This window comes from Urocampus carinirostris, chromosome 17 (genome assembly GCF_059441175.1).
Source record: "Urocampus carinirostris isolate Australia breed hairy pipefish chromosome 17, RoL_Ucar_1.0, whole genome shotgun sequence".
In the NCBI taxonomy this organism is placed as follows: Eukaryota; Metazoa; Chordata; class Actinopteri; order Syngnathiformes; family Syngnathidae; genus Urocampus; species Urocampus carinirostris.
In genome coordinates, this window is record NC_142365.1 from 16,394,114 (window position 1) to 16,413,919 (window position 19,806).

Consider the following 19,806-nt stretch of genomic DNA (forward strand, 5'->3'; position numbering starts at 1 on the left):
TTGTTTTGATCTCTGGTCTTGGAGATGTTTGATAATGATTTGGTTCCCACATGCAGGATTGCGCATTGCTGTTCCATGCAATGCTCACAGACTTTGTGTGCACGCCCAGAGCCGTGGAAGATTAGAGGGAACGTTCATCGTAGGTTAACAATTTTGGATTTTTTGGGACAAAACATAAGGTTCACCAAGAGGGAGTTGACATTATTGTCAGGCATCTTGCTGCTAAGGGTACCCCAAAGAGGGGGCAAAAATAGTGAGAAGAAAAATGGTCCCTTTGAGTCTTTGTATTTTGTATTCTTCCTTGTGCTTTGTAGCACTCGTTTTTGGTTGCAATGCGTAATACCACGACATCTAATGGTCAAAATAACACAGTGTCCATTATAAATGGTGGTCTTAAATGCTACTATGAAATGCTTTTTAATATTTGAAAATTCCCTTTATCTGTCCTGAAATATTATTTTCGACGTTTGGCAGTTTTCCTTATTTTCTTTCAGGCTCTTATAGTGAAACAGAGAAGAGAAATGGAAAATGTGTTGTAAAAGAATCAATAGAAAATAGTAAAAACAGGTCAATTTTTCCGAGGATTAAATTCTCAGTGATAGGATAAGAATTGATCCGGAAAATCAAGCCAGCGCTCACTGAGTAAGTGAACACCACACGAAAAACTGCTGACAACTGTTGTGTTGTTTTCAATCCGAACAAAATGCAAAATGGCTGCCCCTGATTGTATTTGGCTGCTCACTTCAAAATGCACAACCACAATTTTGAATTCGAGTGGTGGTCTTATATTTCAGTTTCTTAAGATTAACTCCTATTTCAAATCCTTCTTGAGCTGTCTCATCCAACATCGTCAACTGTTGACAGACATCATCAGGAACAAGTTTCATGTGGACCAAAAGCTCCACAAATCAGCGGAATCAGTTGTTCACAAGAATTGCGTTCCAATGGTGCACGATGCATGCATTTTGAGCCATTGTACCGGCATCCAGACCTGGTGTACGCCATCATCGAGAACCTGCTGCATTGGTTCAGATTTTGGGGCAGGAAGCTGTCAACGTGACATTCTGTTATTACCTATATTCAATGTTGATGATATCTGTGTATTGTCTTTCGATATCCGTGCTATCTATTGCAGGCCTGTCATCCTGGAAGGGGTATTACCTCATGTTTGACCGTTTCAAGGTTTCTTCCGTTTTTGAGTTCTTCCTTGCCCTCACGTAGCTTTCAGATCAGGGGATGGTGCAATGGCGGTCTGTGCAACCCTTTGAATTTTCTTGTTATTGGGGTTTTCAAATAAAAATGACTTAGCCTGACTCGAAAATGCGACAGTTCCAATGTTGGCCAATTACAATGGCCGGGAAAAGTACAAGGCAATGTCCTGGCACAGATGAGCTCCTCACAAGTCTCCGTCGTCGTCCTCTCTGACCTGTAAGCCGTTGTTCAGGAAGGCCTCCTTTTCAGGAGTGGTGGAGGATGAACGGCTATCTTGCTTAAAGCCTTCCATCTCCGTGTCGGGAGAGGAACGGATCGCTGTTGCTGCTGCCTCGGCACTGTGATGGATGCCGTAGCAAAAGTAGATGATCAAACCTGCAGGGAGACAGAAGCAGAAGCTCAACGGAAACCGGAACTTACAGATGATTTTCAGACAGGGGCTCCAGTTTACCTAAAGCCATCCAAATCGAAAAGCGTATCCAAGTTCCTCTGTCCAGCTGCATCATCAAGTAGACGTTGACAAACATGCTGACGATCGGAAGGAAAGGCAGCAGAGGAACCTAAAAAGGATTTTTTTTTAAATGTATAGGAAGAGCAAGTGGGCTTGCCTTTACAGAATGCTGGATTTTGGCATGACACCAACCTTGAAAGAAAGCTTAGTTTTGCTTTGAGGCTGTCTCCAGACGATAAAAGTTAGGAGGAGGCAAACCACAAAGATGAAACTGAGGAAGGCCACGTTCCACCTGGCTGAGCCTCCCTGTACTGCCAGTGCGCTGAAGACCAAGATCAGCAGGCCTGCACACCGCCAAAACAGACAGATCTCCTTACTTCAAATCTTTCGTGTTATGAAACATATTCCTAGATCCTGAAATTTGCTCCTTATTTCGTAGCGGTTTATATTCAATACTATCTAAGACTTCTTGACCCCTGTCCCCACATTGGACCCTTGACACTGATTAAACCACACTTCAGACTGTGCTGAGCCACCTTGAGTATCGATGGAGCTACCTCAGGATGCTCTTCCTGGATTTGACATTCAATACCTTGATCCTGGTGGAAACACTCCCACCTAGGACTCTCCTCTGCCAACTGCCACTACGGACTTTCTTTCTAAAGCCCAGTGCACACTTGATGCCAACCGCCTGGGGAATAATGCATCATCGGTTTTGGCTGCAGAATGCCAATGGCGGTGTGCTCCCGCACTCCTGAAGCCATTATCTGCCCCCCAGTGTGTTGTTTTTCTGCTCTGCTCAAAGTTGCTTCGGTCACGTGTTTTTGGCGCATGCGACCATTCAAAATAGTGACTATCAAAGAGTCATGTTGCTATCACGAAGAGCACATATTCACTAACAAGCCGAAAAAGGACGCGAATAAGTGCCCAATGTTTGAAAGCCCTTGTGATGTTGTCATTGGTGGGTGCCACAGTAATGGACCAAATTGCATTCGCTTGTCATCGTTCCGCAAGGATTAAAGGAGACTCGTCAAGGACATCACTGTGGTGTTTTGTATTGAGAGTTCATGCGTTGTGGAAATCGGCAGCTCACTGTTTTCTTAAGAAGAATTTTGTGACTGAGCGCCAAATTTATCAAACATGTTTGATAAGCGACGCCATTGGCCCCGCACCATTTTCCTCCAAACAGTGCCTTCCATTACCCCCACCCTCCTCTCTCCAGCTTCAGCACACATGCCAGAAGAATAATGCCAATTGCCAGTGGTTGTGCCAGCTGTTGGCGAGTCTCAACCGCCCACATTCCTGTTTACCCCAAAGGATGCATGCGGAACCCTCTTATATTCTCGTTCTACACCACCGACTGTTCACTGACCTGGAGTGCCACGTCTAATCTCACAGTAAATAATTTTTACCATGCTGTTATCAATGATAATGATTGGAGTTCATCATGTCTTCTCATGTTTCTCAGGATTTTTTTTTCGTAAGAATGAAATTGAATATGTTGGAAAATTTAGTTAACAAAACCCTGTAGTTTTGTACACAACCTCACCTATCATCAGTGGAAGTAGCACATGATAGTACCAGTGGTTAAATAATATCTGGATGGTCAACGTTTTTGGCATTGTTTCAAGATAGTTGAAGTGTCAGTACGCTATAGCCGCGGTTACTTCCTCATTTAGTGGATATGTTTGAAGATGAGTAGAATGTGAGTGGACCAAATGCTTTGGCGTACCCAAAACCGAGGCGCAGACGTTGACGGTGAATCCAGAAATGGAGGTGGGATCATGGTGGTCCGGCAAGACCACAGTCCGGAAGCTGAACCTCTCCTCTACGCCGGGCAAGATGCCCATACTGCCGTCGCTCTGCTCCATCTCCTCCTGCAAGTTGGCCATCTGGTACATGCCACCGGCCTGCTCGGGTTGGTACCTGCCCGTCAGAACGTTGGGCTTGAAAATGTCTGCTGGGACCAGTACCAGGACCGCTTGACTGACCTGAGGACTAGGACGCAGGCGGCTACCAATGTATAGGCCAGGAGTGTTCCTATGGACATCAGATCCACGAGGTCCTTCAGGTCGAACAGGAATGCCATGATCGCTTGAAAGGGAGAACAAGAACACAAATATTTTACATGGGATCAGTTTAAAATACAAAAACAGAATGAACCCAACCTATTACTATAGCTCATTGTTTTTAAACATTAGAAAACTCTGTTACCACATTTTTGCACCCACAGACATTAATCTTACCGGACAGAACACCAGCAGTCATTGTAGACGTTATGGGGGATTTCCTCTCGCTGACGTGGGCCAGAAAGGAGAATAGGAGGCCATCCCTAGCCATGGCGAAGATGATGCGAGGTAGAGGGAACATGGAACCCAAAAGACTGTGGGCGAGTTGAACACAACAATTTGGGGGAAGTCAGAACGGTTCATAGTGGGAGAAGGGAAATAATACAACTACAGTGTCCCCTCTACATACAAGCTACTCTAGTCAGGAAAATCTTAGACACGAGAATGTTTTTGGCAATAATCTTGCCCAACATATGAGGAAATAAAATCCAATTTACGAGAATTTCCAGGCGCTACCACTAGAGGGTTGAGTGCTCATGACTGCTCACCGTTAGCATTGATCACTCTGATCCTTGTCTCGTTTTTATAATCGCATTATCGTCTCTTGTGTTCCCGCACTCCTCCCCCATGTATGTATTTTAACGTTAAATTACTATGTAAATGTGTTTTTAGTGATCAGGAATACGTGTTTTATATCTATTTAGGGTAACTTGGATGATTTTGAGAGGCCGGGAACCAATTAATTTGTTTTCAGTTATTTCTTATGGGGAAACTTTGTTCGAGATATGATGATCTGCATTTATAAAGCGCTTTTCAAGTCAATGACTTCCCAAAGCAGTGTGCTTCACATTTCCCAAACCTAACCTGCTTATTGGGGGTATTAGGGGTTCAGTGTCTTACCCAAGGACACTTCGACATGTAACACGGACAAGCCGGGATTCGAACTGGGATCCCTTGATCCCAAGACGAGCGCTCTACCTCCTGAGCTACTGCCGCCCCTAATGACTAATTCTGGGCACTAACTGGCTCATACCTCACTGTGAATGTGTAAAACTGGAGTGTCATGCCCAATTTCGTTGTCACAATATGTTAACCCATTTTGTAACAATGACAATAAAGGTATATTTTATTCTATTTTAACTCTAGCAGGTAAACAATTGATCTTGTACAGCATGTAGAGGGGCCATTGTACTTCAAACACCAAGTTTGAAATCATGTATAAATCCTCTGTGTAGATTCAAGTCAACATTAGAAAGGATTAGTAAGATCCCTTTGCATGCTTTGGTACTTGTGAACCCATATTTCAGCCCAGCAGCATTAAAAGGAAAAGTCATGCGGGTTAGTATCTCACCTGCTGCCATGCTTGCGGTAAGCGAACTGGAAAAGTATCCCCGTCATCAGCCGTTGCCGGGGTGACGCGAGGCGTCAGAAACAATGGGTGGGGCCACCACCAAACATAGCAGTAGACGTGAGAAGCTATTCAAAGATACAGGTCATAAATTACTCCTTTCTTTTATTTTTTAGAAAAGATGCAGCAACATTTGAGGAGGTCCTATCCCGGGGCGGGCAAATATTTTGAGTGGCAGGTCACATTGGTTTCAAAATTTGTCAGTGGACCAGGAGAAAAAAAAAAGTCATTCTTGGATTTATTTGCATCTGGTTCCTCAGCGATACACGAGAAAAAAAAACGTTGTATAGATATTGTCTGTGCAATATTTCTTATGTTGTATATTTCAAATAGATGTATCTCTATTTTTGAAGGATTTTTCTTCCTGCTTTTTCAGAGTATACATTACTTTCTCTGAATTTTTTTAAATAGCAAAATAGAATAGCAGTGATAATATGCATACAGTATATGAATAAATATAAGTTCAGATATTTAGATGTGCATCTTATTTGCTTTTTTATTCATCTAGAAACCGAATGAGTTTTAAAATACTCCAAATTAAAGAGATTCAATATCAAATTTGATCATGTGCATTGAAAATTAACTGCCTCTTTTGCATGTAATTTAAAAAAAAATCTTGATAAAATAATAGCAAGTACAGAAAAATGTAGCCAACTACTTGAATATCCTTTGAATGTTATTGCAAGATTTTTACGGAGAGGGGATTGGGCAAAAAGGAGACAAGAGTGTCAGCCAAAAATATTTTATTTGCAATTAAATTAGACATGGCACTGCAGGATAAACATGTAATAAAGATATAAAAGAGAACATTGAGGAAAAAAAGAATGTCAGGATAAATTGGCAATAATATTTACCAGGCAGTGCGTGGAGAGTAGCTTAAGTTGTAACAATAATGCAATAAAAAATAATGCATTGTAAAAATAGTGCAATGAAAAGTGCAATAACAGTAGGCAGTTACAAAACAATGTCAAATACGTGTTCAATAAGATTTAATATCAACTTTTTAAGATATAAAATGTAGCCAACTATTTGACTATAATTACAGCGTACACATTAATTCTTCTAGAACATGAATACTGCATTTTTTTATGGGTGGTAAGATACACGAAAGGGACATTGGGGACAAGACCAACATAAAAAAGTAGTACTTTTTAAAAATGTTTATATGTACGATTATATTTTTAACATTTTCGTCTGGTAGGCTGGATCAAATTGCTTTTTCCCACCCCTGTCCTAACCTCTCATGCAGTAGGACGGCATCGAATTGTTAGCAAGCCAAGATTTTAAAAATACAAAGACACAAATAGACTTCTGGTGTTTGGGGGGCGTGCTTACCTTGTGGAGAGGGCGCAAAGGGAGCCGACGGCCACGGCGTACTTGGCTCCGTCCCAGCCCACGTACTTGAAAGGTATTACCAAACATAATTTTATTTTTTCAACTGGGCACAGTACGGTTAGTGTTCCTACCCACAGTTATGCGAACATGTTGCAAAATATTCCACCCGCTGCGCGGGCTCAACAAATTGAATAGAGATGTGATATCATTGAAGGAACACAACACTTTCAAAATGGTGAATCCCATTAACACAATATGTAAGGCCAGCTCCCAAAAAGAGAGTAATTGTTGTAAACCGTGATTGTATAGCGCTGATTTCTGCTTGATGGTAGGCCATTGTGTCTTTTCGATTTTGTTTTTCGCCCTATGTTGCTCTCATTTTGTCTGCCTAGCACCCGGTCAAGGGCTTCTCTGTTTCGTTTGCTCTAGTTGACGCTTGTAGGCTTCCCACCGTGTGTGGTTTAGACGGCTAACCTAGCACTAGGATCAGTTTTTGCCCTGTCCCTCTTTGGTTCATTCCCAGACGGTTTCGCATTCATCTCCATAGCTGTTGCTGCTATTCGTTGATGGGCTCTGGTCAGCCTGGCTGTTCACTACATGTTTTTTGGTCGGCCAGTTTCGCATTTTTACTGTTGAAAAGCCCTAGTTAGCCCCCCGTTGACGGTTCTACATGTATCATTTTTACCAGTCAGCCCCTTTTTGGCTACTCGCTCTTTGTTGTACCATTACTGCGTTCACCTGTGAAGCAACGCCAAGGCATTCTCCACAAAAAACACCAAACCTTGGCTCAAAACACTCATGACCTATTTGCCTAGTTAAAACCTAAAACAATATGGCGACTGCCTTGCTCGGGTGCCGGTGTTCCTCCGATGACAACACAGCTCAGGATGACGAAAAAAGACATGCTGTACTCAAAATGCATTATCTCAGAAAATAATTGGAATATAATGATGAAAGAGAAATAGATTTTCAGCAAAAAGTCTGTACTAATTCATCACATCTTGCATGTTTAAGAATTTGGGATTACCTTGAAGGCCACCGGCAGCGGGCTGTTGCTGTCCAGCAGGTAGTATGGCATCATTAGCGTTAGTGCGCCCGACACGCAGAAGTAGGCCACGAAGCAGATGAGCAGCGACGACACAATCCCGATGGGGATGGCCCGCTGGGGGTTCTTGGCCTCCTCGCCTGCCCCCAACATGGACAAAAATGTTTACAAACTTAGGTAAAAATATGTGTTCAACTAAAGCAGTGTTTCTAAACTTATTTTTTCCTAATTATAAAAAAATCCCTAAGCAAGCCTTTTGCTAAGGAAAAGAGAAAAAAGAGAAGAGGAACAAAAAGAGAAGATAAAGATGGAGAAAAAAGAGAATAAAATAACATTCTGAAGGACAGAAACAGGAAATATAGTATTCTGACAAAATACTATACCAGCTTTTTTACGTACGTATACATATTAAAACAAAATGTCAGTGACGCACAGTTGAAATGGAAATACTGAATGCACTTGGCAAATCAGTGTTTCTGGCACCCTTGTTAAAAATCGTTTGATAATAAGATAAGCTCTAATGCCTTTTCCCAAGTTATCTGTATCACTATATGCCAAGTGGTGAAAGGTTCAGCACACCCACTGCTGCAGTCCTGGTTCGAATCCTGTTCCAAACACTGTTTTTCGATTTTAATCAGCAATACTTATCGGCCAATTAAACATAATTTAGTTAACAGGGTTCCTACAGCTGAGGACAAGTAAATTAAAGACTTACCGTATTTTCCGCACTATAAGGCGCACCTAAAAGCCTTTATTTTTTTCAAAAACTGACCACGCGCGTTATAATACAGTGCGCCTTATATATGGATCAATATTAAGTCGCAAGGTCTCGCAACAAAGGCAAGCAGCCGCCGACTAGATTTTTCCTCGTAGGCGATGGTGGTCCGCGGTGTATGCTGGGATACATATGCCGGCGTTTCATTTCCCAGCCAATGTGTCAATCATCATTTGAATCGATCACTATTGGCTAAAGTTATTCGGAGGTAAAGGGGGCGGATCCTTTTTATCATCTACAGGCTCGCATAGGCTAAAGGGGCAAAACAAAGCCTGCAATTGGCCGAAAAAGATGAATGTGAATAGAAAGTTTGGTTGTCTACGGCATAGAGGAAACATGTTTTACCATTCTGTATTTGTAAATATTTTACTCTCCTGGATTTACTACACTCACGGATAAAAGAGGACCATGGTTGCACATTATTATTGAACGCAACGACTTCGGTGAGCTACTCCGGCTATATATTTTCCCAGTATCTTGTTTCAGAGTGATCTAGATGTTTCTGTGATGGGTCTTTTTTTAAATCAAACTCAATTCCAAGTGTTTATTGTCATATGCACAGTAAAGTTGCAAGCGAAAAAGAAAAAGAAACTAAGGAATGGTTGGCATTTCTTGAATCCCAAGACTTTAACCTTCTGAATGATATTTGGAACGATGCATTTGAGTCACATCGTACGGACACCGCATCCGCACGTGTCTACAACACGTATTTGCTTCTTTGCAAGCTTTCGGAATGTTAAGGGGGTAATAAGATTGACTGAACTATCTGACTGTTTTGTCGACGTTCCCATTGTAGCGCCTTATAATCCGGTGCGCCTTATGTATGGAAGATATAGGACCAAAAACTATTTTTTGGGGGTGCGCCCGATAACCTGGTGCGCCCTATAGTGCGGAAAATACGGTAAATATGTTCTAATGCCTTTGGAAATCAAATCTAAGACCAAGTCAACAAAAAAAACACAGTTAAAGCAAAAAAAAAAACCACAAATATTTCTTGCACAAAATAGATCGTGCCTCATACACATTAGCTGGCACAGCTTTAAGCCATTGCGAAAACATTCGCCGGACAACTACTGGTCATCGAACAGAGTCTTCCCCCAAAAGTAAAATGGTGAATTACTAAAAAAGAAAATTAATCTAAATCTTTTTATTTCAAACCAAAATTATATAACTGTGTTCACATATTTAAACATTCCCTTTAAGACATTTTAAATCATGAATTTAATGCCTTTTAAGACTTTTCAAGGATCTGCGGGAACCCTGGTTAAATTTACACTTAAGTAGACACAAAAAAGAGCAGAAGACATCAATGGAATTTGAACTTGCAAGGAGGGTTGAATATATTAGATAAAAGAATTCTATCCCATACGAAGCCCTCCTCCGAGCCCACTCGTTTTAATAAATCTTCAAGTTTACAACAAACGATAAAAGGGTGTAGAAATCAAAGGAAAGTATCATGATTGGACGATAGCGACAAAGATGTAATCGTCAAAACAACAGACTGGCATCCTATTAAATCACCTTTGCAATTGTTCAATATTATAAACAAAATAAAACTTATCATACTAGCTTTATTATATGCCGTGTGTAAAAAGCCCTACGGTTATACACGTGTGAGCAGCCCTTACTGTAGTCTCAATTTCAGGCGCCTCATATTCCAGTGCGCTTTCCAGTGTATGCATGAAATAAAAGACTATTTTTGGGGGGTTGCACCTTATAATCCAGTGGACCTTATAGTACGGAAAATATAGTACATGTGGAATAATGGATGCCCCTGAAATGCATTAAAGAAATATGTGTTTTGCTCATTACTTGTTTTCAGAAGCTCACATAACACAACTTTTTTTTCCCTTAGCCCACATGTGATTACTTGCTAGTAATTTGAATTACTTGCTGGATGTGCACAGAGTTCCAGTAAACATGTCAGAGGGACGGACGGCGATAACTGATTGACTCCATAATATTTCCTGCTGGAGTTTGCATCAGAATACAACAAGGAGCTTTTTCTCTACCAGCAACTGAAACAGCCCACCATTCAGCCACAGGTTATTGCGCAACCGCTTTCCTCTGACCAACACTCGGGACTTGTTGTGCTCTTCGGAAAAATTCACATTGCGAGCGTCTGGATCCTTTTGGACTCAACCCGCAGTCAATCGGAATACAGAAAACAGAAAGAAGGAATGGCAAGGACCTTTAACGTGGCTCCAGTAAAGTAGACCCCCGGGATATGGCGTCCCTAGTTCATAACGTTTTCACGTTACGACAGGGGTCTCCCCCTCTTCAGAACCATTTCACGCCGTATCCTGAGGGTCCACTGTACAGTTTTATTGTTTTTATCTACTGGCGAGCACTCCCAAACATTTGAAACATAATGGTGACGAATGTTTGGACAAGCTTAACGACACGGTCCCTGCATTAGATCCAGTTACATCCTCCCAAAAGTATTTCCATGGGGAAACCTGAGGAACAATGTTGACACTGACCTGTGGTTGCTATGCAGTCAAAGCCAACAAAGGCGTAGAAACAGGTCGCGGCTCCGGACAGGACGCCCGTAAAACCGAATGGCATGAAACCGCCGGCGCCCAGTTCATCTTTGGTCGGTCGAAACTCTGTAAAACTAGAAGAGAAAAAGATTGAGAACAATCACTTGGGGCAAAAATGACACTAAACAGGGTCGAAAATGGACCGGTCCATTACCCAGATCATTTTAATCCACCTTTCTGGGCTGTTTTGTATGATACAACCCAATCTTCTAACCTTTCCTTGACGATATAAACAAGATGTGCGGTTGCTTTTTTTACTACATGACCCATTTTCAAAACATTTTAAAAATAAAATATATTTTTTCCCGTTTTTTTTAAATAACCCAAAAAACGATAAGACATTAACAAATTGACCCATTTTCTATTAAATAAATAAAAAAAATAACAACCCAGGACTTTGAATCAAACGGACCCAAGTTAATGGATCAATCCGCGCTTAACCCAAATATTTTTGACCTAAGAGGGGTTTCCAGGTGGAAAACCACAAAAAATGCTCTATTATTAAAGGAGAGATAGAAGATGAAGTACTTAAAGCTGGAGTTGCTGCCGTTGGTGGCATTGAGGATTTCTTCCGGGTCAATAAACCAGTTCTTCAAAGAACCTTTGACCAAGCCGGAGATCACCATGAAACACAGGACCAGCATGTTGATACAAGTGAAAACTTTGTTGACCATGGCGGACTCCTTGACTCCAAACGCCAGCAAACCTTCGATTAAAAATCAGAAATGATCATGGGTCACAGAAATAAAAACTGGATTTGGATTTTTACCTGTGAGTGTGATGATAATGACCACGGCAAAAAGGTCCGGATATTCCGCCAGCACTCCCGGTGCTTTCATTTGCATATAACTCCGGCAGAATTCTTCGATCCGCTTTCCTATCAACTCATCGAAGGTGGCGCTCCATGCTCTGGCCACGCTAGCAGTCCCTGAATTTAAGTCATGTTAAAACTGACTTCGCTAGTTAGTCATTGCCAGGAAAATGCTTGCTTACCGATGATATAGGCGAGTATGAGGTTCCATCCGGTGATGAAGGCCCAGAGTTCGCCAACGGTCACATAAGAGTAAAGATAAGCCGAGCCTGTCTTGGGAACACGAGCCCCGAACTCAGCGTAGCATAATCCGGCAAGGACCGAAGCTAAGGCGGCTATCAGGAACGAGAGCACGATGGCAGGGCCTGGCAAGGAACATGGCTCTCAAAGGAAAGACTTTGGAACAGGACTCTCTGACTGACCGTGACTTACCTGAATTTTCCCGAGCGACAGCTCCTGCCAGCACATAAACCCCGGCCCCCAGGGTACTACCCACACCCAGCGCCACCAGGTCCATAGTGTCCAGGCATCGCGATAGGCGGGAATCCTCCGTGTTGCAGTCCACCACTTTCACCCTCAGCAACTGCTTCCCGAATCGGACCAGTTTGCCCAGCCCCATCGCTCCCACTGCAGGAAAAGGAAGGCCCGGTTCAAACGGAGGTTTGCCAGACCACACAACGGAACCTTCTTTCAGTTTCAGGGGTTAGATCACCCATGGTGGTCAACAGAAGACGCGTAATCTTGTTCGAACATCACCTCTACAATACCAACAAAGTCCAACAGTTTCCCGTGTTGTATAATCCACAATTATTGAGCCGTGTCCAAAAAGTGAAATGTCCACAGGGACAATCCATCTTACCACTGGATGTTTTGTTGACATGTTATGTAATGGAATTCGTGGAATCAAATCCCCCTGAACAACTGCCGGACTTCAACATTCACAACTCATGACATCATTCCTGCCACACTTTGAGCGGCTACATCTCACAGGCGGGCCCGAAGGAAGTGGTTACATTAAGCTGTGAAGTGGAAGCTAAAAATCGGAAACTATTAAGAGCGATCAAGTTAAAAGTGAGACTGGAGCAGGTCACGGAGACCCATCAACTCTTCCAGAGTTACTCTGACCCGTGTGAGATCAAATAACGCCACACTTAATGGAATTCGAGTCGTTGTAGGGCCAAGCCAAAAACGTAGATTTGATAGATAACATTAGCTGCAAATGCTAGCGGTTAACCCACGTCAACTCAAATCAGAAATCAAGTTGACAAGTAGGAGTGATTTTGTAGGACGAAGGCAAAAAATACATTTGATAGAAACTGGAAATCCATTATATCGTTTCCAATCTGATTATTACCTGCATACAAATGTAGTCACTGACACAGATTGTGTTCAACTTGTGTCTATTTACACACCACAGCTGTCAGTGGAAAATACTCCCCAGATGATAAAAAAGCACTTTAACATCTCTTCTGCATTCCTTGCTTCGCTTTAAGTTCATGTCAAGTGAGTATCTCCAAGAATAAGAACAAGAAAGTTATTTACAATGCTCTCATTTATTCTGGGTCGGATTTTATTATTGTGATCATGCAAGAGACGATGACGCTCTTCCATAACTTACCAACACCGAATATAACAAGCTTTATAATTGGACCTTTCAGATGAAAACAGTAAAATATTACGGTTACAAAAGTACTATTAACATTGATACGTATGTGTGACTGGAACTGCAGTGAGCTTATCACGCATGCTCAGACTCATTCGTGTAGCTGGAACAAATAGTTTACCATTCTGTTTTTACAGTCTTTTTTACTCTGTTTGTAAAAGGTATTTAAGGCCTTTGGTAAAAATGAGCAGACCAAAGAAAATAAAAACGAACAGTGCATTGACAGACGATCATGACAGAAATTAGCATCTGTGATGCTCCTAACTTTAAAATAGGGTTATGTTTGTGTTTTTTTATTATATACAAGCTTGGTCAATATTGATATTATTCATCAAGGTCATAATTCAGTTGTGCTTACTAGTTGATGAAAGACAACTATGACTTATTTTTAGCTGACACCATGGGGCTCCTCTTGTCCCCTGTTTACAACTTGATTAATTGTTCTGCTTCTTCCTGTTTCAAAACAGGCCTGGCCCCTCTGTCAAGTTTCAGAACCCAGCATGGCCGGCTAGCCAAAATGTTTGCAAGATTAAAAAATCATGTGGGCGGTTGGGGTCCTCTTAAGGCTGACTTAAGATTGCGCTTTTCATTGGCTTTTGAACCGAGATCTTCAAACATTACAAACAATAAATCATCATAGCACCGATTTGAAAACGTGCAATTTTTTGTCGGTTTGGATATTACACTCCAGATAGCTCAGCTTCAGCAAAGTTTAAGGACTGGAGTTATTAAAGTCAAACTTGGACTTGCTTTGGTCTCACCACAAAAACTCACTGAGCCTCTGAAACTTCTTGGCTAACATGTATGTAGACTGTTTTTAGGGTTAGCTGCTAATGCTAGCTGTTGACACGTGTCGAAACATATGATGAAACCCTTGAGAGAAATCCAGTTGAAATCCTGAAAGAATCTTTCTAGGTGGACGTGAAATGCAGACTAAAAAGATACAGCTTCTGGATTTATTCCAAGAAAAACATTTTAACTTCAACTTACAGAATTTTTCTGATAGGAATCATATCCTAAAAAAAACGGAAAAAAACTGTAGTCTCTATAATGGCGTCAAATGATCGTTGCTAGAGATCTTTATAAACATCTGCAGGTCATGTCCATTCAAAAATGTGTCTTTAAAAATAGTATGATGGGTAGACTGCTTGCAAAACCAAGGAACGTAAATCAAATACGACTTAATGACCTCTTGGAGGCTAAGTTTAGCTAGCTTAGTGACAAGTTAAAAGCGGACGGTCGTTACAATTATCCATCCATTTTTTGCAACGCTTAGCCTCAGTAGGGTCACGAGGGTGCTGGAATCCTTCCCAGCTATCTCCGGGCAAAGGGCAACTAGATGGCTTGCTAAAAAGCTAGCTTGATAGTTGGGTAGAAAGGTAAACAGGTCAAAAAATTAAAGGGGAGCTAGATGGCTAGCTAAAAGAGCAAAACGCCATCTAAATAGCCAGATAGAAAGCAGGAAAAAAAGATAGCCAGCAAGAGAGACAAAATTTAGCTTGATAACTAGCAAAAAAGGAAAATGTGAGCTTGTTAGCATGCAAAAAATGTAAAAATCTAGCTAGATAGCTTACTAGATAGCCCACATTTTAGGAGAATAGCCATCTACAAAGCTAATAAGGTAGCCATATAGCTAGCTAAAATAACAGCACATTTTTTTGCTCATTCACTTTAAAAAACCCATAAATTAGAATTTCGTTTATTGCATTTCCTTTAAAATAAATCAATACAAAGATGAATAAATACATTTGTTTAATACACAAATTAATTCTCATACTACTCTCTTAATTAGTTCTTAAAAAATGATTATCAATACTTGAAAAGATTTTTATTTGTTCATGAAGCCCATGATTTTTTTAATTAGAATTTCTAAAATAACAACTTATCATGTTTTTCCAGCAGCACGGCTGCGCACCGGTTAGCGCGTGTGTGGCACAGTTCTGAGGTCATGGGATCAAACTTTCCTGTGTGGAGTTTGCATGTTCTCCCCGTGTTTCCGTGGATTTCTTCCGGGCACTCTGGTTTCCTCCCACATTCCAAAAACATGCACGTCAAGGTTAATTGGGCGATCCAAATTGTCCCTAGGTGTGAATGAGCGAGTGAGTTGTCAGTCTCTGTTTGCCCTGCGACTGGCTGGCGACGAGTTCAGGGTGTCCCCTGCCCACTGCCCGAAGATAGGTGGGATGGGCTCCAGACTACCATGTTGGTTACCGGGTTAATTATTAGAAATAGTGTTAGACTCTGTCAACCAATAAAAAAACAACAGATTGCTAGAAAATCGGAATGACCCAGGACTGGTGAGTTATTTTCAGAATAGGTCCACTGGCACCTTAACTGTCTTTGGAGACGCCTGGTCTAAGAAGTCTTCAGACTTAAGTTTAAAATAAAAATTTTAAAAAAGACTTATGGGGGCTCACTTTGAAAACGTAAATAGAACAAGGACATTTTTTTGGACTTAATTAAATACATTTGAGATGAGCCAAACGCAACCACACTGTAGATGTCAATTTTCGGCCTAGATCAGGTCTAAAACAGGCTAGAGTACATTTAGCTCAAGATTCAACGTCCAAAAGAAGCCAAGTGCAGTGTGGAGTGATTGCAATCAAGTTCCACTTTTTAGCCTTGTTTCTCAACAGCCCCATTTTTTTAATCTTATTGCCCTCAGCAGTACCTGCTAATGCAAGCTGTAGACCAGTGTCAAAAGACCAAATGACGTGACATTGAACAGAAATTCAGTCAGTGATCACATAAAACCGAACATTGTATTAAATATTGTTAGCTACACCGGTCAAAAAGATGCAGTAAAAACGTCGGAAAGACGCAAATTTTCTGCCAAAAGGCGTTTTTTTTTTCATTCAAACGTGAACGTTTTTTAAATAAACAACTTCTCGACGGAAAAAGAATGACAACTATTTTTGGACTCAATTTGGCCCGTGTTAAGATGAGCTAAAGGCAACCTTATTCTTGAAGTCTATTATTGGTCCAAACATAGTCTAAAACGGACTCGAGCAGAATTAGCACAAAATCTAACTTCCAAAAGAAGTCCTGTGCAGGTTGACTTGGTTGCACTTAATTATTGGCCAAAAGTCATTAAAAAAAAAACCTTTCAATCCAAAAAAGACATCTTTTGGACGCCCTGTTTTGCACACTTCTCAAAGTTTCTTCATTTTCCTCAAGTTGACGTTTTTGAGTTTTTCCTTGCCCTCGTGTAGGTTTTAGATCAGGAGGTGGTGTGATAATAGTCTGTGGTTTGCAATAATCTGTGGTCCGTGTAGCCTTTTGAGACTATTTGTGATTAAGGGGTAAACAAACATGACTCGATCCCCCCGTCTCTCAACGCTATCTGCTAATGCTAGTAGTTGAACCATGTCAAACGAGACAGAAATCTAGTCTTTTATCAAGGACAAACATAACCGTATATTGGATAGATCATGTTAGCAGCTAATGCTAGACTGGTTAAATATGTGACGTAAAGATGTTAAAAACATGCGAAGTTTTGTCCAAAAGAGGTATTTTTTCTAAATGACTTTTGCCCAATAACTTTGGACGACGTAAACACAACGCCGACTATTTTTGGACTCAATCTGGTCAACCTCAGTTAGACTAACTACAACCTTATTTTAGACGTCAATCTATAGTCTTAATCTGGTCTAAATTGGACTACAGCAGATTTTGCCAAAATGTAATGTTCAAAAGACATCCGGAGCAGGGTGAGTCGGTTTTAATGAAGTTCTGCTTTTAACCCTTTTTTTTTAGCTATCCCCATTTTTAACCTTTCGCCCCTCAAGGTTAGCTGCTAATGTTATCTTTTGAGCCCTGTCAAACGTCCAAATGGAGGAACATATCAGTATAATTGATAGACTGGTTAAAAACATGCCAAGTTTTGTATAAAAGACATATTTTTTTTTATTTAGAAGTACAAAATAAACAAACTTTTTGGCGGCTAAAGGATTTAAACACGAGGACAACTATTTTTGAACTTGGATTTGATCCACATTAGATAGGCTGAACAAAACTATATTGTTTTTTTGGGTCTAAATAACGTCTAAAACATTGGTCTCCAAAATGCTACCCGGGCGCACCAGTGTGCCCCTTAAGAACTGCTGAGGTGCCCGTGGATCTGTTCTGAAAATAGCTTACCAGGGCTCGATCATTGTGATTTTCTAGTTAAATGAGTTTTTAGTTGTTGAATGGGTCTATTTAACCCTACTTCCAATAATTAACCTGGTAATAGCAGAGTAACAACATTGAAATAACATAATATGTTGGGATTTTTTTTTTCTCCAAAAAGAAATACCTAAATGGGTTCTTTTTGCGCTAATTAGTAACAAAAAATAGCAAATGTAGGAGACCCCTGGTCTAAAACCAACCAAAATAGATTTAATCCAAAATCCTAATGTCCAACAGGCCTCCAGGGTGGCTTGATTGCACTTAAGTTTTGTCTTTCCATCTTGCCTCTTTTTAACCTTCTGCCCCTTAGCTCGAGCTGCTAATGCTAGCTGTCAAAAGCGTCTTGCAGGAAATTCACATAGCTGAGCAGACATTAGAACTGGGCCTGGCGCTGACCCACTTTTCTCTCTAAATTTAGATGTGCTGCAAATAAATAACTGGGGTACGGTTGGAGGGTCGCTCCATCGAGATGTACAATAGCAACCTCAAGAAGGGACAGTAAATAAAAATAATTACTTATAATGAAACTAATAAGTGGATCTTACAATCAGCATAACTGTGTGTGTGTGTGTGTGTGTGGGGGGGGGGGGGGGGTGATATCATTGTTGTTAGGGAAAAGGAAAGAAAAATACCCTACCCCTTTATGGTATTTCCCTCACTATATAACAAATTATTTTAAGTGCCCCAACAAAAGAATCACTTCTTTAAGATGCCCATCTGGTATTGATCGACGTTATTTCAAATGATGGGCTTCTATTATTATGCTATTGGCTGAACTACCTCCCTCAATGCCCTTCTCGCTCTTCAGCAATGTTCAAAATTTTGTTGACGTAGTCAAGACTTTACGGGTTAGCGATACAATACAGTATTTTGTTGTTGTGTGATTGTTCACTGTGGGTCCCAAAGCTTGCAGTGATGCTACGAGAAGCAAGAAGATGATAACCATGGAAAAGAAGCTTGCGATGATAGAGGAATATGAGGAGAGCACATGCATCGATACCCACACGAGTCAATAGATGATAGGGACAATTATAAATAGTAAAGAGGTGACTAAAGCAACGAATCAACACTAATCCGCAATGATGCGTTTTCATAAGCGCCGTCTAAAGCACCACACCCCTGCATCCACCCACTTACTCCACTCTACCAGCTTAAGTCACGTCACACCAAAAGGTAAATAAAATATATTTTTTCCTTTATATGCATGTTTATTTGTAATTTTATTTCGTCATATACAGGTATATTAAACCTAAGTAGCACTTTCTATATACTTTTTTTATTTCTTTTTTAAAATCTGGGATACCGGGGGTTCTATCCCTCTGTATGGCAATTTCACTTTGCAATCCCCACCTGAGAATGGAATCATGTCGTGTCCTGGGGGGGTCTACTGAACTTTTTGGGTGGTGTCCTTTTCATTTTAAAGTTATTTTATAATAACCCATATTAATCAATTTTGAACAAACACAGATTGTTACAAATAGTTTGGCATTTATGAAATTATATCAGTTTGACGACAATAGACATGATAAAAACAACCTCGCGTTTGTTCCCTTGATGTTTTTTGCACTTTTCAAACGATAAAACGAGCTGCAAAATAATAAAAAGAAAAAGTGTAAAGAAGTGCAAACCAATGCTGCGTTCATCGACTTTCGCAGAACAACTTCGCCCAGTTTGAGGTGGAAACAAGCTATAAACTTGTCTTGATCGTCCTGATGTGCAACGACAACGTAATAACAACGTAACAACGTAATCTGTAGTGCAACATACATGTAAAAAATGTAAAATTTCGTGCAGGGAAAAAAACACGCATGCACATGGAGCACACATAAAGCAAGGCGGAGTTTTTTTGTTTACCTTTTACTAGTTGAACGAAAGCATCAGATGAAACCAAAGTTGCCTTTCCTCTCTCGCACACTAATAATAAACATATAAAGTCCGAATTTTCTTGATCCGGTATAGGAGATTTGCAGAAATAAAGTATTTTTTTTCGGGGCCACTTTTAAAACGTGGTGGGATGTAGCCACGCCCACCTCAATTACGTAACAGGAGATGAGGGGCGCCCAGGTCAAATCTCGTTTAAAGAAAACCTCGCGGGAATTTTCGTATTGTTTTAAAATGAATACTCAATATCTTACCTTATTTTCAGAAGTATTCGTTTTTAAGCTTGGGAAATAAAATCTTTATCCCTTTTACTTTTTACTTTTTGTGTTTGTTTTTTTCTATTAAAGGATTAATTCATGAACGTACTTGTATTTAAACAAATAATAAATAAATACTTACAAATAAAATGATTGTATATGTTTTATTTAATGAAATAATAACAA

The 19,806-nt window shown here is 40.6% G+C and overlaps 1 protein-coding gene across 1 annotated transcript; it reads right to left on the reverse strand.

The window, feature by feature from the left end:
- Nucleotides 1–675: 675 nt before the first annotated feature.
- On the reverse strand, nucleotides 676–19,464 carry slc7a1a (solute carrier family 7 member 1a). Its single transcript, XM_088321052.1, has 14 exons — nucleotides 19,337–19,464; nucleotides 12,082–12,276; nucleotides 11,832–12,014; nucleotides 11,608–11,766; nucleotides 11,367–11,544; nucleotides 10,779–10,912; nucleotides 7,503–7,660; nucleotides 6,476–6,540; nucleotides 3,910–4,046; nucleotides 3,655–3,757; nucleotides 3,396–3,589; nucleotides 1,856–2,007; nucleotides 1,664–1,772; nucleotides 676–1,587 (listed from the first exon to the last, which is right to left on the reverse strand). The coding sequence occupies exons 2-14, from the start codon at nucleotides 12,266–12,268 to the stop codon at nucleotides 1,397–1,399; spliced, it is 1,950 nt and encodes a 649-aa protein (XP_088177178.1). The 5' UTR covers nucleotides 12,269–12,276; nucleotides 19,337–19,464; the 3' UTR covers nucleotides 676–1,396.
- Between the last annotated feature and the right edge of the window lie 342 nt (nucleotides 19,465–19,806).

Bases quoted from the DNA above. Each gene is read 5' to 3' on its own strand.
- slc7a1a (XM_088321052.1), bottom strand. From the start codon at position 12,268: ATGGGGCTGGGCAAACTGGTCCGATTCGGGAAGCAGTTGCTGAGGGTG. The intron at 7,661-10,778 runs GTCAGTGTCAAC...TGTTGGGGGCAG, and splicing joins TGACTGCATAGCAACCACAG to GCGAGGAGGCCAAGAACCCC. The intron at 1,588-1,663 runs GTAAACTGGAGC...GTCTCCCTGCAG, and splicing joins TTCGATTTGGATGGCTTTAG to GTTTGATCATCTACTTTTGC.